General features: G+C 37.9%; 1 protein-coding gene across 1 annotated transcript in view; it reads left to right on the top strand.

Annotated features, from left to right (window-relative positions):
- MALRD1 (MAM and LDL receptor class A domain containing 1) overlaps nucleotides 1-18,025 on the top strand; it is a 282,516-nt gene that overhangs the window by 193,380 nt on the left and 71,111 nt on the right. Inside the window, exons 30-31 of the mRNA XM_037383834.1 lie at nucleotides 1,186-1,347; nucleotides 10,402-10,559. Coding sequence (XP_037239731.1) covers nucleotides 1,186-1,347; nucleotides 10,402-10,559 — 320 coding nt within the window. The remainder of the gene's footprint in view (nucleotides 1-1,185; nucleotides 1,348-10,401; nucleotides 10,560-18,025) is intronic.

The following is an 18,025-nucleotide window of genomic DNA, read 5'->3' as shown; positions in this document are numbered from 1 at the left end:
ACATTTCAGTCCCTTGCAATATGGTAAGAGTACAGTACATTATGGAACAGTACAGATCCTTCTGCTGGCATTCAGGGGATGCAGGTTATTCACTGGATCAAAATTATTCTCCTTTTAAGATATTTGTCCTATATATTTAACTAAGGTGACACGCATTTGCAGAAAAGCAAGTCCGCAGGGTTACAGTATGTGTTCAGATCTTGGTCATACGAAACAGGTTTATGATAATGATGCTATTTTTACAAAGAATGGTGTCAGTTGTTCTTGTAGCTTCAAAGTATAAAATAGGAAAAAACCAAACCAGATTACTAAAAGGTAATTAAATCTATTATTTTTATGTGTCGTCTATACCTAGATAATGATTCATAAATAGCCGTATTTTTAATATTGCAGAATACACATAGGTCAAAAAAACACATTCTGAATCCTCAAATCCATTTGATGTTCTGAAATCGTCACAGTCAGACCTGTTTCTAAAATGCATGACTGACTGTAATGTTTAATAGTTTGGAACATTTTCCCAGAGTTTTCTCATAAGGGTGCTCCTTGTTTCACTCAGCAATTGTGTAGCTGCCTCTACTAAGGGAAAAATCTTTAGAAGCCAGAGAGTTTGTGATGCTAATCATTGCACCTCTACCACAGCATTTTTGTACATTTTTTTTTTATTGATTAATTTTCCAAAGTCATCTGAAACATCAGAGGCAGATCTGGAAATGGGAAGTTTAACAAGTTCTCCCCAGTTCAGTCATTGTCCTAATCACTAGAACTTGTCTTGCATCATAAAACTGCCTTCATGCATAACACTCACAAGGATGAACCAACATATGTTCATGAAAAACACCACTGTGGAAGTAGAGTCCAGTTTTGCTACCCAATTGGCTGGGAATCATCCTGTCCATTTACCTTGAACAACAAATAAAACTGGTGAAGTCATCAGTTTGTCTTCAAGACTTACATAGGCATATATTTGTAATAATGTTTAAGGCTGTTTATACCACCTTGGGAAGTGAAGGGTGAATTCTTTCTTCTCGCGCTAACTACCACATATCATTTATGTCAGTATGTGGAACACAGGGAATCAGCACCAACCAAAAAATCCTTTTCATTACCATGTGCAGTTATGTTCATTATACCCTTTTACATATAAGAGTTGGCATGATCATTTACTTCTTGCTATATTTTCAGGTTCCTACACAAGTATCCCTGGAAGCTGTAACTTTGAAACACAACATCAAGAATGGACCACCGTATGTGGATTAACACAAGACCCTAGTGATGATTTTGACTGGAATATTAGCAACAGTGCTGTCATGGGGCAAACAGGTCCTGATACTGACCATACACCAGGTACGGGTGTTATGTTCTACATAATTTTGGCGGAAACAAAATATTTAGTGAATTTAAAACAAAATCCCATAGATTAGTGCTAAAATAACAGGAAATCTCAACATGACCAGCTGAAATTCTTGTATATGCAGATGAATTATAGTGAGATATTAGCACAGCTCACAAAGCAGTACCAATAAGCCTTTAAAATTTCACTTTTATATTGGAATTACAATAGAGGATATGTATCACAAAAAAGCCATGTTAAAAATACATAAAATGTCTTAACATATTGAGTCTTGTTATTTATACTACCTGGTAACTTCTAGTTCTGTCTGAACACAAAACCAAATGGCCTGGCATAGTGGCCTATTACCAATCTTTTTAATCATTGCTTCAGCAGCACTGTAATTTTATAGATTGCTCCTTTCAGAGTGGTCCTGATTATATCATTCTTTATACTCCACTTCAGCTTGATGCATTTGTTTTGTAATTTCCTAGACAATGAGCTGCTAAATATAATGTGAAGATACTAATTATTCATCACATCTGGGACACAACAGACCCCTTTCCAAAACAGTACAACATGCCTGTACAAATGCAGTAACTGTCTCCAAGTCTGCAATGATGTTATTCATTAAGAGTCTATTTGAAAACTTTTAAAGAACTGAGGATATGAAAATGTTAATACAATAAAAGAGGATGTATTTGGCAGTAATCATGGGTTGATACGGTATTCCATCAGGTCTTGCTCAGAAATGCTGTGACAGTGAATCCATGCACTGCTGAATGGCTAAAAACCCTTGGATAAACAAAGTTGCAAATAATAGTCCGGCCATCCATTTCTCTCAGACCACCTGAGCACAAAGTATAGTGCTTATATTAAGCAGCACCTTGACTGTACCCATTTGCTGACTTTGAATGCTGTAGTCAACCTCTGGAAAACCATGTTGCATACTAGGCATTTTTATAGGCAGCTCCATGAAAGTATCAGCTTTGTGTTTCCAACGTCACCTTGCACCTGGACAAAACAGCACTAGGACATTTTGCTAACCTGTAGCTAACTCATGTTTTTTCTGAGAAAGCAGCTTAATCTGTGTTTTCTTTCCCTCTCCCAATCACCATCTCTGTATGTTTCTCACCAATCACTAGAATTTTTTTCATTCCTATTAGAAGTCACTGAATTAAAATGAAATCTCTGTATGAAACATGCGTCATGCCCTAATACTTGTGATTTCCGTAAATGTAACTGTAGTATGAATAGAAAACATTGGACTGATAATTTTAGAAGATGATTATCTGACTAATAAGGATGAAGAAAAAGCGGAGAAATTCAATGTGTCTTTTGCCTCAATCTTTAATAATACTGGTAGACTTAGGTATGCCCGGTCCCCTGAGCTGGAGGACCACAAGTGTGGAAACAGTGGCCTTCCATTTGTGGACACTGAAATTGTAAGGGACCAGCTGTATCACCTGAATATTCACAACTCCATGGGAACTGATGGGATTCATCCCAGAGTACTGAAGGAGCCAGCAGATAGTATGGCAGGACCCCTCTCAATCATCTACCAAAGCTCTTGGGAGCCTGGGGAGGTCCCTGCTGACTGGAAGCTAGCCCATGTTATTCCCACATACAAAAATGGTGTGAGGGAAGACCCAGGGGACTACAGACCTGTTAGTTTAACCTCTGTTCATAGAAAAATTGTGGAGAAGATAAACTGCGTACTATTGAAAGGCATTTAAAGAATATACAGTTATCAGGCACATTCAACATAGATTCACAGAGGGAAAGCCCTGTTTAACTAATTTGGTATCCTTCTACTATAAGGTCACCCACCTAGTGGATGAAGGGAAGGTTGGGGATGTAGTTTTTCTGGATTTTAGTAAGGCTTTTGTTACTGTCTATCATAGCATCCTTCAGGACAATTGTCCAACTGTGGAATGAGGCTGCTTCACAGTGTGCTGGTTAAACTGTCTGAAGGGCAGAATGGAAAGGGTTGTGGTGAACAGGGCTACATGTGGCTGGCAACTGGTCACCAGAGGTGTTCCTTCAAGTTTTGAATTCTAAGGCCAGTTCTGTTTAATATATTTATTAATAATCTCAATGCCAGGGTGGGATGCACCATTAGCAAGTTTGATGATGATACCAAACTAGGAGGTGCTATTGACTCTCTTGAGGGACAGAAGGCCTTGCAGAAGAATCCAGATAGATTGGAGCATTGGGCTATGATTAATGGGATGAAACTGAACAAGTCAAAATGCCAGATACTGCACCTAAGACAGAGTAATTCCAGACACAACTATAAATTGGGAGAGGAGCGGCTAGAGATTAGCCCTGCAGAAAGGGATCTAGGAGTGCTGGTTGTCAGCAGGCTTAAAAGGAATCAGCAGTGGGCCCTGCAAGCCAAGGGGGCAAGCCACATCCTGGGGTGCACCAAACACAGTATAACCATCTGGTCAAGAGATGATTATCCAGCTGTATTCAGTGTTGATGCAGCCTCACCTGGAGCACTGTGTGCAGTTCTGGGACAGCAACAAAGCTGGTGAAGGGGCTGGAAGGAATGGTTTACGAGGAGCAGCTAAGGATGGTGGGTTTGCCTATTTTGGAGAAAAGGAGGCTGAGGGGCAACCTCATTGCTCTCTACAGCTTCCTGAAGAAGGGGAGAGGGAAGTGCTGAACTCTTCTCCCTGGGATCCAGTGATAGGATACATGGGAATGGTTCAAAGCTGCACCAGGAGAGGTTTAGACTGGGACATTAGGAAGCATTTCTTTACCGAGAGGGGGGTCAAACACTGCAACAGGCTTCCTAGAGTGGGAGTTGATGCCCCAAGCCTGTCAGTGTTTAAGAGGCATTTGGGCACTACCAATAATACCATGCTTTAACTTGGCCAGCCCTAAAGTAGTGAGGCAGTTTGACTAGATGACTTTTGTAGGTCCCTTCCAACTGAAACAGTCTGTTCTGTTCTATTCTATTCTAGTAACAAATTCCTGCTGTACAATGAGTATGACTTTAAAAGTCGAATTGTCTGAAAATGTAACTGACTAAAATAGTACTCTTCCATTTGTCAACATTTTGAATAATCTGCTTTTCCTGGAGTGTGGTACCATCCTAATGAATTCTAGAAAAACATGCAATCATACATAGGTCCTTAAAGAATGGCTAAGGAGCAGTGTGTGTGGATGTGCGTGAAACATTTAAGGGTCATACCTGAGATCTTGGTTTAATTTACCTAACTGACATTGGCTTGGCAGAAATTTTAATATAGAAGTGTTTCCCTAGATATCCCCTACAAGATGTTGCTGATAGACTACCCAGAATGCCTGTTGATTGTTAGAAGTATTAAATGTTTTGATAAGCAATTACAGTTGTGTTATGTAGACAGCAAACTATAGTTATATAGTGTATAATATAAATATAAAATCATATAATATATTCTATAGATTATACAATATAATAAATAGGGATGGAATATTAATGTACCAGTTGGAATCATAAAAGTGCCATTCTCTAGTTAAGAAATACTTAGCTTTCCTTTCCAGAAGCTTCAATGGTTAGAAACCCTATTTTAATCTCCATCTAACCAGCAAAGAATGGTTAGTATTCAATGTAGAAGTATCACAAGCTCAACTGGTTTTCTCTTGGATTTGTATGCAACATGATCTCCAGGCCTTGACCCTTTTTTGGTGCTTTAGATTCCCAAAGTCAAGAGAGATATCTTTTGAGTGGCTGTAACCGTTTCTGCCCTACTCATTTATCCTCCTTTTCAGTTAGAGAATTCTGCACGTGCTGCAGGAACTGCTCACCTGATCATAAGGGAACCGCTTACATGCCACAGATCCGAGTTTTTTATTTTAGAGAAAGCAAACATCCATATAAGTTTGTGTGGCTTTCCACATTTTCCACATTTGTGAATGTGGAAGTTCATTCCTTGTGGAAAGGGACAAAACAGACAGGTAGAAACTACTGCAGCTGTCCCAGGCAAGCTGTTCCTTGCAGATCAGGACTCTGACTTGCTTTATTGCTGTTCCTTTGACACAGTGTCATGACAAAGCAACCAGTAGCCCTTGGCTTACTTCAAGGAGATTTTGTATGTGTTTCTATTTCACTTTCTCTCATTTAATTGGTTCTTCTTTGGTTCTGTGAATTGCCCAGCAATTTTAAGAAAAACAAAGTTAATGAAAAGCAAAGTAAAAGGAAAACAAAATTAGAGCAAATTTGTCTACAAAATTACTCAGATTTTTAATTTACTTTTAAATTAACTGGTCAAGAAATACATTAGCTATAGAAAAATCACTTGTTAGAATTGTCAACAGCCTAGGTACTGATGACCTGTAATAGCTAGAAGTATCTGTCAGCCCATTCCTGACCCAAATCCAGTTCCTTCTTGTTCCAAACTCATTTCCTCTAGTTACTAAGTATATAAATACAGTGTACAGAGCAGTCATGCCATTATAGCAATATAACAAAGCCTGTGCTATTATACTAACTTTGTATTAATCATATTTGCACAACTTTGTTTGCAGGAATCTCATATTGGTTTAAATGTGACTTATATTGCTTCATGTAACACAACTTAAATTGACATTACAGATTTCAGATGGATAGAAATGGTCATTTGAAAAAAATTTACAGCAGTTTAACAGAATTAAATTACTGAATTGGTACAGTCTTATATCTATCTCAGAGAAGATAAGCCCTGTGATTTGAAAACAGACTTTTACTGATAAATAACAACTATGTTACACCTGTTTAGCATTCTGCAATTTGATCAGTGTGTAGCTTATGCAGGTCTCAAATTTAAAAATATTCATTTCCATATGTTTCCTTCTTAAATCTTTCTTTCTTGCTTGCTCAAAAATAGGACAATTTCAAATTTTTGCCACTGCATCCATGAGCTTTTTAAGTATTCAGAAGATGTAGCTGATAAAGTGCAGAACATTTCAACCTCGAAAACTTCAGGCAAATGCAAAACCAAGCTTGTTTAAGTTTTGCTATATAACATACATCATTCTGCCATACATCTTACACCATGTACCAAGGAGCCAGGTACCTTGGTTTTGACCAGTTTGCTGGTCAGGATGTAACTATATGGGACCATTCTATTTATGAAGAATATAGTATATCCATGTCATTGTACTCTTTCAAATATTTTTTTCCGTCCTGAGAAAATGTACATTTCTTGAAAAAGCTTGAGGCACAACATGATACCCAGATAACCCTACCTTAAACCATCATCTCAGATAAGATTGCTTCAAAGACAGCAAGAGAAATGAAGAACATTTCCTTGATAGCCACTACAATTTACAAGTAGTCCAAACTATGGATTTGCTTTGACTGAGATCCATACTAAATCATTCTCACTCTGAACAAATGATGATTTGCAGGTCTGTAAGAATGGTGTGTTGGATTGCAGTTTGGAAGCTCATTACATAGCTTTACTTTATGAGTGAAAGGCCTGAAACTGCAATCAATTTTGGGTAGAAATAACTGCATCTCACTTCAGATGGGTGATAATTTTTGATATTTTCACCCAGTCCAAGTGGGTCTCACTCCTGAGGTAACTCAGCAATGAGCAGCTTTCTAGTTTTGCTTTCTTAAAATCTGTATTTGCCACCTTACTAATAAGAAGAAGTAGCTTGTATCTCATACTGATCTTACAGTTGAAGAAACCCCTTATTTTTGTTGTAACAGAAAATTTTTGTACTGATGGAAAAGTTGTAGAAGGAAATCTTTTGCCTTCTAGGGCTCATAATGAAGCTGCTAGCTTGGGGGGCTTTCATCATTCCGTAAGAAAATTTAGTGTTCATGATTTAGCATATGGTATTTATACTATTTTAATAATTTGTCAATATAGGGAAAAGGTGAATTTTAGAAATTAAGTTGGGTCCATCACTATCCAGTTTGTTTTACAAATATTTCTTTCCTTTCCAGAACAGCAGTTAGTTCATTGAACATTTCTTCTGTGCATCTGCCTCAAGGCCGTCACAATTGCTACTCTCTTGACAGTTACATCCCACACAGATGTATAAATCATATACCTTGTTCTTCACAAACCTATATTCTTGAATTATTTTACTTTAATGCAGAATGAGACTTGAGAAACTTTAAATTGCAAAGCATATGAAACCATAGTCCCATATTCAACTGCAGAATACATGAACTCGTATCTGAGGAGTGGGTATACAGAGTGGGTAGGAAGGCACCAAGTTTGTAAGGATTTGCAAATCTTTTGCCATAAGGAAGAGAACATGGTATATTGCAGATGCACGATTTACACAAGTTCATCCACAACAATTCAAAATCTCCTTCCATAGGTATAGCCATCTTCTTTATGAAACGTTCATTAATATTTCTTAATAAAACAAAGCAAAAAATTGTCATATTTGGCAGGGAATCAATATTTTCAGATATATCAGTTGTTAATCAGCTGTTTACAAAGAGGCTTAGAAAAGTTCACTTGAGGCTGGCTGGACTACTATTATGATTCTGATAACGTTTTCTATGTCTTCTGTCCTTTAAAAGAAAAGTTAGGATACATTCCTTAGAGTAAAAATTCTGGACTTTTTTCTCCTGAGAAGACTAGGTATGACCTTCAACTGAATAAAACCAAACTTTTCTCTTATCTGAATAATTGAGCTGTTTTAAAAAGTTTGAGATAAAGTTTTGAGAGAACTTACTTTAAAAGTTCTTACTGAAATAATGCTTAGTAAGCAGCCTTACTAATTCTATTTTTGAGTACCTTACCAATGTGTTCCATGATTTAATACATTCATAAAAGTAAACTCCAGCTAGGACTGATAGGCTGACTTTCTGAATTCTATTAGAGCTACGTGGTTTGGGACAGTAATGTTTGGAGTTCCTATGCAGAAGCTCCTACTCGTTGACTTCTGCTGGAGTTGAAGGTGTAGTATAGTGGAGAGGTACCAGAGTTTAGGAGATACTGTTTTGCCCATTTTACAGACAGGGACTGAAGGTACGTTTGCACATATGCAGTTTATCTAGTTTATATTTGTATTTCATGTTACCCTTGAGATCAGCTTCCACAGATGACCCAAAGGTCTGGGATGTGTGCCCTCTGCTGAGGCTCACCAAGCCATGATTCTACATTAACTCTGAAATACAGGTAGCTCACTCACACCTCTCATGAGCTGGAATGCCCCTTCTGCAAGACTAATGCAAGGATGCTTACTTATCAGGAGGGCTGTCTTTCTGCATTTCAGAGTACAGACTGTCTGTATGGCCATGACTGGAGCATATCCCACCACCTGAGAACCATCTGAAGGGGACAGCTTGATCGTAGTGCCCACTATGACCCTTAGCTTACATAAAAATATTATCTCTAGCATCCTGTTTTGGCAGCAAAGCTGTTTGGTCAGTAAAACTACATTAAAAACTTCACCAAGCTGCCCAGAGCTGCTCTCTGTGAGCTTAAAGCTTCAGCAGCCACTTGCAGTGGCAGTTGCCAGATGACATGGGTGAAGATGACTTGTGCATTTCATCCATTGATGTTTATTGTAATGTTGTTGCAACTACCCTCTACTTGACCTTCACCAAATAGTAGCATGTGTCCAGCCAGCTGCACCCCTCTTAAGCAGATCTTAATGACACCCTCAGCCTTCCAGGAGTAAAAAAACCAAGCCACAGTTACAAAAGTGAAGGTCATTTGGACAGGAATGAACTTACCTTAGATAAAATATACTACCTGGATCTTGACATACCTTCCTAGCCCCTCTCAATCCCAGTCTAGCTTGATGAAAGTGTTAGTCACTCTGAAGCCTTCTCCTTGTAAAAGACTGCAAAGTTAAGCTAAAGCTTTGGTTTTGAGCCTGATTATGGTTTTGAGGTAGAAGGTGGCGGGGAGGGGTGTCGTTCGTTTGGGTTTGGTTCCCACCCCACCTCTCCCCCAGAGCAACCCCTCTGAGACAGTTAACCATTCTACAGCTATTCTGGCTGCAGCTAAGGTATCAGTTCCATACTATATTAGAAAGAGAACAGTGTGCTTTACCTGCTATCATAGCACACTGTAAGTGAAGTTACAGGGACACCAAATCTGGAAAGATGAGAGAACCCCATTCCCAATGAAAACTGGAGAAAGCACTAGAACACAAAGACAGAAATTTGATCTGGTTATAATGAAGGGGAGTTCAGTCTTTTATATGAGGATCAGGAATTGAGCCATGGGGTTGGATCTTTCTTTGCAGTTATTCAGCTACTCAAAGATAACTACTAACTGAGCTCTGATCTTCAGGTGTTACTTCTTTTGCAGCAAGTTGGAAAAAGTTGTCTGCTAAGGTCTCCAGTGTATAGCTGCTCAGGACAGCCCCAACAGGTGCCCTCCTCTTTGTGAAAAATCTGTTCTCTTCATCACGGAAGATTTTGTCATACTCTTCTCTCCATGCAAAACCAAACCTTACTTTTACCACAGCAGATGGAATGAAAGCGATGACAAAGAAGGGGCTACTGGTAGCAGCTAGTTAATTAAAAAAAATAAACAAGTCAGCAGCATGATTTGCCTATTCAACCTCTTGCTTTTGCTGGTATGTGTTCTTTTTAGGTGATAGGCCCCTTTTGGGGTGTAAGAGGGTGTCATATTTTTCTGCATGGAGCCAAACAATGAATTCTTTTTTATGCTACCTTGTGGTTTGTCAGCAGCAGCTGAGTGATAGGAAATTTGGATATCTTGGTCCACCAACAAGCCTCAGGGCTTCAATGTGTTACCTACTGCCATGTTGCGTGACGGGGAAATTTCCTGGATAAGAGCTATCAGCAAAGGTGCTCATGACTCCTGCAATGTCAACCTTCAAACAGATCCTTAGAATCTGTGAGTGTTTGTCTTTGCAACACATTGAAAATTTGTTATTCAAATATGAATCAAGTATTTACACAAGGATAAAAACCGCAGAGTGAGCTCTGAGGATGGTCATATTAATGGAAGATCTATGTACAGCTAAGGTAGGGTGTATATACGTGTATTTGGTAAAAGACACCAGCACCTCTGCATATAAAAATGCTTATGCTTTAACTCATAAAGTAGTATTGAAAAACTACAAATTATTTTTATCTTTTTATTAAGGTAAAGGACAACATTTTTTGTATGTAAACTCGTCTGCCCAGAAGGAAGGAAACAGAGCAAGGATAATTACCACCAAACTCTTCCCAGCTAGCCTTGGCATCTGTAGGGTTCGGTTCTGGTTCTGGATGTTTGCTTCTAGGCAAACAGGAGTCTTAAAGGTAAGAGAAAAAGCACTTCTGCTACATCATGACATAGTAATATTTGCTTCAGTAGTACTTGCATTTCTGTGTCTAGAACAGGGGTCCTCAAACTACGACCCACGGGCTGGATACGGCCCCCCAGGGTCCTCAATCCGGCCCCCGGTATTTACAGACACCCCCCGCTCCTCCCCCACCAGGGGTTGGGGGGGGAAACCAAGCAGCCGCAGATGACTGCCTGCCACTGCATCCGTGCACCCGCCCCCTGTTTAAAAAGTTTGAGGACCGCTGGTCTAAAATGAGCAAAACACTCAGAGAAGTGCTCCATCACAACTTCACTGCAGTTACACCTATATACAAAATTTTTGCTGACAAGATCAAGCGACAATCCTGTTTTAGTTTTAATTCTACTTGAAGTCCTGTTGGTACATATGTAAGAGTTAACATTGCATGTTTGACTGCCATCCTTACATGTACTGAACATCAGCATAGTCCTCTGCACAATTCACTCTTTTAACAGAAAATTGAGGCAGTTTCCAATGTTCAGGACAAAAACAAGATGTCATTTAAAATAAATTTTTTAAACATATTACTGTAATCATGTACAGAAGATGTTTGGAAAATAAAGGAAATAAAGCATTTAAACATATTAACAATTATAGTTCAAGTTTCCATCAAAATGTCTTCTTGCTGTTCACCAAGCATACTTAATTGGCACACTTTCAGTTGTTAAGTACCCTAGTAAAATTACAAGCAGCGATGTGAACCCTTGGCAGACAACTGATTTCATGTGGCTCACAATAAATATGCTACATAGTGCCATTTTTAGAGGTCTGAGAAAGACTCCTACCTGTGGTAGTTAGATTTTGAAAAAAACAGGTTATGTAAATTCTACTGCAAGTGACAAAGTAAGATTTGCATATACTATCAAAACTCCCAAACTAAATTAGCCCATGTTAAAAATGAGCAAGAATTTTTTTTTTTTTTGTCTTGCACCTGGAATTAAGTCAGGAAGTTTGGACCACAGTTTTTGTATTTATTCTGTTTGTCTTTGATCTGGTTCTCCACCATAAAGGACAGTCATAGCACAATTTTGTGGGATTATAGTGCAATTCAGGCTGAAAGGGCCTCAAGAGGTCTCTAGTCCAACCTCCTGCTCCAAGCAGGGTCAGCAACAAGATCACACTAGGTGGCTCAGGAATTTACCCAGTCTTGGAAATGTCCATAAGTGGAGACTACTCAACCTCTCTGGGCAACCTCTGCCACTGCTCAACTGTCCAGCATGAAAAGACTTCTTATATCTAGCCAAAGAGTAATGTTACCTTTCATTCCATCCTTTGCCTATCTCTTTCAAAGTAATTTTTCAGGATGGGGTTTGCATCTAAATTTTATCTCTAACGCTGAGTTCATGGATACTTTGTTACTTAGTAACAAAGAAAAAAAGCCTTATTAGGTGAAGTTAGTATAACCAGCAGACACTTCTGCTTTCAAACTGATTTTAAATTAGTTTCTGTACTGGTTTCAGTTGAGATGATAGAGTTAATTTTCTTATTTCTCACAGCTGGTGCAGTGCAGTGGTTTGAATTTGGTGTGAGAACAACCCTGATAGCACGCTGATGTTTTTAGCTGTTGCTGGTGATGTTTATACCAAGTCAGGGATTTTTCAGTTTCTCAGGCCCTGCCAGCGAGAGGGCTGGAGGGGCACAAGAAACTGGGATGGGACACAGCCAGGGCAGCTGACCTGAACTGGCCAAAGGGGTATTCCATACCATAGGATGTCATGCTCGGTGTATAAAATGGGGACTGTGGCGGGGGATTGTGGCTTTTGGCCAGGGCCTGCTGATCTTTGCTCAGGGACTGGCTGGGCATCGGTCTGTTGATGGTGAGCAGCTGTGTCGTACATCATTTGTTTTTCTTTTCTCCCTTCCCTTTGGATTTCATTCCTGTTCCCTTCTCCCTCCTCCCTCCTCTTCATTATAATTGTTGTTGTCATTGTTTTTATCATTTATTTTATTTTATTTCAATTATTAAATTGTTCTTATCTCAACCCTTGACTTTTACATTCCTTCCCCATTCTCCTCCCTATCCCTCTGGAGGGTGGAGGTTAGTGAGCGGCTGTGTGGAACTTAGTTACCTGCTAGGGTTAAACCATGACAGTTTCGAATTACATTATTTTAACATTTCTTGCTATTCAGTGAATAAAACTGCTCAAGATGTATTCTTCCCAAAGATATTTCAGTTATTTAAGATGAGGTTTTAAAATGTGTTTATATTGTAATCTTATAATTTTCATATCTGAATATAGCATTTAAAATACTCTGCATTGTCTTCAAGTCCATTCTTTTCACTTTACATTATTTATCTTTCCACATACACAAAGTCTGCACATTAAGATTAAGAAAACAAAGCAGTAGGTAAAGGTGGAGAAGGTTCCAGGTTAAAATGAAGTAAAAAGCAAACAGCAATTGTTTTTTGGATCATTGATAACTAAAATACTTGTGATAATCTATTATTAGCTATTTGTTTAATTTCAAGTATTCTGGACATTACAGTGTGCAAAAGTGCAGACAAGACTTTTTGAAGGAGCTTGTGAAGTTTTTCAAGCATCACAACACTTAGCTTTAGAGAGTAAGTACATGTGTGTGGCCTACGTGTGAGTTAGTAGGCAGACAGCCAAAGAGTCTGCTTTTTAATTATTGCATTTCAAACAGACTAGTTTAATTAACTCTCATTACCTTTAATTTCATAAAAACATCCATAAAGAATTGACATTCTCTCACATACAAATAAGGTTCCCTGTTTATGGCTTTGCAACAGATAATCTTTATGTAGAACCTTATAACAATATTCCTAACAGACTGAAGTACTCAGCAAGGAATCACCATCCTATTGCAGATCCAATTTAACCTTACAGTCATTTTGCTTTTTTCTATCAAACTAATAATTCAGCACCAATTGTTGCTGGTTTTTTTAGGTGAAAAAAAAAAGAAAAAAATCCTAAAAGAACAAAAAGGAAAAACAATAAAACCAGTAGCCCAAAACTTCAAAAGCAACAGCTCGGTGAAAAATTTTGTTCAGTTGCATTGGAGGTGAAAGAAGTCAAACTGTAATAGGAAGTCTGAATAATGTGTTAGAATATAATAACATCAGTACAAAAGCTGATGATACAGCTGTTACCTGAAATACAGCTATCTGGTCAAGTCTGAACTAAAAAAAAAAAAAAAAAGACTAGATATAGAACATACTGAGATGTGTGTGTGATTAAAACAACATACAGGGAAAGTTATGAGTATAATCCTATTTATACGCAGAAAAGGAAGTGGTCACTAAGAATAGAGAAAAAATAACTAAAAATGCTTGTCTTCTGTATTCCCAATGCACGTTTCAATATGACAATTCTATTGTTTTAACATTTGTAATTTGTTCATAGGGAAGCCAAAAGCATAGGCGGCTATTATTATTATTATTATTATTATTATTATTTATCATCATCATTATCTTTGGAAAAGACAATGTTTACAGCAACTCCTGCATCAACATAGAATGAATGCTATTTCAAAGAGATCTGAATACTGATGTTTCAGAACATCAGTTGCCTATTAGACAACAGGAGAAAAAAGTTGCTTCATAATGATTAACTATAAAACCACTAGCCTTCCTTAGGAGTGTATTGTTAACACCCTTTGAGAGGTGAGTGATTGAGCACTGAGTGTATGACTGGTTTCATACATCAATTAATATGCTCTGAACAGTAACAGCTCTTAATAGAAACAATTTTTACTGCATTATGCTGCAAATATAGTTTTTAAAAATATATATTTCTTTCTATATTTTTATGACTACTCAGTTGCATTTAATGAAGCAGAAGGGAATTTTCAGCAAGAAATGGAGGTGATTTTCACATCTGTTTCATTCCAGTGGGGATCCTATTGGTCATCTGTCAGACAGAAAACATTCTGTTTTCATTAAGCTTCAGCATTCTGTCTCTGTCCATTTACTTCAGGAGTTTGTTATACAGCTGAGAATTAAAACCAAAATTAATTCTTGATGTGATAGTTTAATATATCAGTTTTCTGCCTTGGTATTTGTTGATACTAACAGAACTTAGGTATAGTAAATTTTTATGTAGGACAGGTCATTTTTACTAAAAATGACTAAATTTTTTATTACTTCAGACTCACCTTCAAAGAAATAAAGAGAAAAGAGGCAGTTATTTTTTTTTTAAGTGCTTCTCTGTTGTGACAGTGAATTGTGATACAATTTTTCTAATCTGATTTATGGGTTTCAGAGAGACAATTTCAGTCTGCCACTGGTGTAGCTTCAGTCCAAAGAAGATGTGCAATGATGCCTGCCAAGGAATGTAAGGAGTTCAAAGGCACGATCTTAAGGATGCAGAACAGAGAACATAGTATTATTATTCACTGGAGTCAGTAGGAAGTTTCCTCAGCTGACACAAGTCTCTGGTGCCTAGTGAAGTGGTAATACAGGTTGTCTTTCACAAGATTTTCCTGCTTCCTTGGCTGTTTGTTAGACTATAGGTAGGGTATATATGGGAGAACAGACCTCTTACAATGCACCATTTAGATCTCCTTTGGCTTCCTGGTTATTACTCAGTTCAGATGAAAGATAGTACCTTCCAGCATGCCAACTGCTAGAGTCAGGCACGATCAGGAAGATAATATGTTATCTTGAAAAGTCAGCACGAGGGTAGAGCACAGCCACATGAGTTGTAACTGCCAATGACTAAGTAGAAAAATAGCAGTTTATATTTCATGACCTTCAAAAGTACATGCACTTCCTCTGTCCACAAAATGAAACAGAAGTTGAAAAAAGAATTCAGAAGTTTTTAACACACAGGACACACTGTGGAGAATTAGAACCGAGTCATGATTTTAAGGCAGGGAAATGGGATTTGCTAAAGAATGCTGTTCACATATGGACTACGAATGAACCAGCTGGCAAAGGCACCTTGGAGAAAGACCAAGAAGCAAGTATAAAAGCTTCAGTCACACATTCATCTCATGCAGATTATCATGCTAAATTCTTCTTAAAATCACCATGAGGTGTGTATTGGGTATCTTCACTCCTGAGCTTTTCACTTTGCAGCGAATTAAGTGATAGCTCTATTTCTGTTGGTTCGTATTCTTTGTGATTTCAATTGTGTGTGTGATCTAGAAACGGTGTCAGCACAGAATGAGGAATAGTCAGATATAGTAACTAGTTAATATAATACATGCTTCTTACTTTTAAATTAAACTGATGGGATTTAGCCCACAACTATATCGATACTAGCTGAAGCACAATCTCCCCAGACTGATAGATAAAGAGTTGTTCAATGGGACTTCACTACAGGTGGTTTTTTTAATTACATGCCATACAGTGTAATTCATCTTGGTAGCTTTTTCCTCTTTCACATTTTAGATTGTTTCCACTACAAGGCTAGCTTTTAGGTAATTCATAGGTTGTATGTGTAGGGAGATGTAGTCTCTGAAGGCACTAAGCACCACACAGCTGTAGCTCTCCAGGGCTCTGGGGAACTCATATGTATGAGAATTTGCTCTGTCTTTCATGTGCTGTATATGTTTACATAGGCTAGCAAAAATCTCGTATATACTGAATATATTTCCTGACCCAGAAGATGCTTCAAACTCTCAGTGACATAGGAAACCTCACTGAAGAATACAGTATTACATCTTATAATTGTTTCTTCACTTTCTGTGGGCACAGTCTCTGAAAGAGTGAGATTTGTATCCCCAGCTAAAAGAACAGACTTCTTGGGCTTCCCATTTTTCTGAACTCCATTGTAATCTCATTTTATTTAGCACATATTTTAAGTTATGTATTATTCTTTTAGAAATTTCAGCTATTTTTTTTTTTAGGTACATAAGAACACAGACCCATTCCTAGCATAGTTATGGATAGATGAAGACTTGGAGAAGTGAAGTAAAAGCATTCAGGAGTACTTTGGCAGAAACTGGGATTGAATAATTTCCCTGGGAGAATGTATGAGAAATGGAGCAGAGTTGAGCAGTCACCTGAGAATTCCTACCTACCAGTTTAGTGATTTATACTAAATGCTGTCAGTTTACACAGGTTACCTACAGGCTTATTATGAGAAACCATACACCAGGTTTAAACTTTAGTCAAACCTAACTGAAGACGCACCACACAACACAACATATTAACTAACCCTTAGTAATTACAAATCTGCATGTCCTTACTCTATGGTAAATATGAGTTAAATCTCAAAGAAAAGAAAACCAAGGCATATAAAATTACTTTACATCTATAAGAACAGAAGCTGATGTCATCAAAATGTTGCTCTTGAGACTTTGACTTGCTGCCACCTCAGACCCATTGGCCAGTATAGACATAGCAGGTTTCATGATGGATTTATTGTTTGTACTGAGCTTTAGCTGCAGGGTTGATTTGTATGTACGCAGAATGACTGCACGGTCCATCTGAGACTAGGATCAGTATGGACATGATGCTATTTCTGTACATAGAACTGCTGAAGCAGGCAGATGCTTTGCAATTTTTGCTATGAAAAACTTCTTATACCAACCCAACAAAAAGGAAGGAAAAAAACCTCTGATTTTAAACAATGGGCCAGTCTTTAACTGTCCTGTTAAAAGAGACTCTGTTATTGCCTTCAAATGGTTTTGATTCTTCCCCCTTCCCCAACAGTTTTTTCTGCATCTGTGAGACTTTACAATGAGATATATTGAAAGTGATATCTCAATATTAACCTTCAAACCTTCAAAAAGTAGAAGATAACACTGCATGATACAGTAATAGCTAAAACTACACTAACACTATTATGTGCTGTGAAATTCTAGATCTATGGGAATGTTGGATTATATGATTGGTAAAAGGGTGAATGTTCTAGTGATGCATACAGGTGTTGTAACCTCACACATAGTGTTATTGTAATTAAGGGTTTCAATTTATAAAGGCCTTAGAGCCTGATAATGTGATCACATACAGTTTTTCATTTCTTCATGAATTGAATCAGCTATTTCTTCTACACACCTGTTCTTTTAGCCCTACAAGATGCATGTTTTTTGTGACAAAGTATTGCTCTTACATACAGTCATGTAACGAAACTTCAGTCTTGACAAAATTAGGTCCTGACTTGGATTATTGCATGTCAGACTTCTTGATGCTCCTCTCCTCCAAAAATGAAATAACTTGCAAGAGCATTCAGGCATCAGGGATACTTTAATCAATACACCAACTTCTATAAAGTATGTGGTTCGTGGTGCCATTTGGGTTTTTAACTTATTTGTTCCACCAGGTTGGCTGGGAGAGTCAAAGGTATGTAGTTATACAGATTGTTAGTATGGGTTTAAGTTTATAACTTTCTTGGGTCTCATTTTGTGTTCCATTGTTAAATCGGGGCATGCAAGTGGGAACATGAACCAATGGGCCACTGAAGAGTTAGTCTAAAAGCTTAAGAGAAGGATGTTTTTGAAATTGATGAGGAG

This window comes from Falco rusticolus, chromosome 4 (genome assembly GCF_015220075.1).
Source record: "Falco rusticolus isolate bFalRus1 chromosome 4, bFalRus1.pri, whole genome shotgun sequence".
In the NCBI taxonomy this organism is placed as follows: Eukaryota; Metazoa; Chordata; class Aves; order Falconiformes; family Falconidae; genus Falco; species Falco rusticolus.
This window is presented reverse-complemented; position numbering and strand designations above follow the sequence as displayed.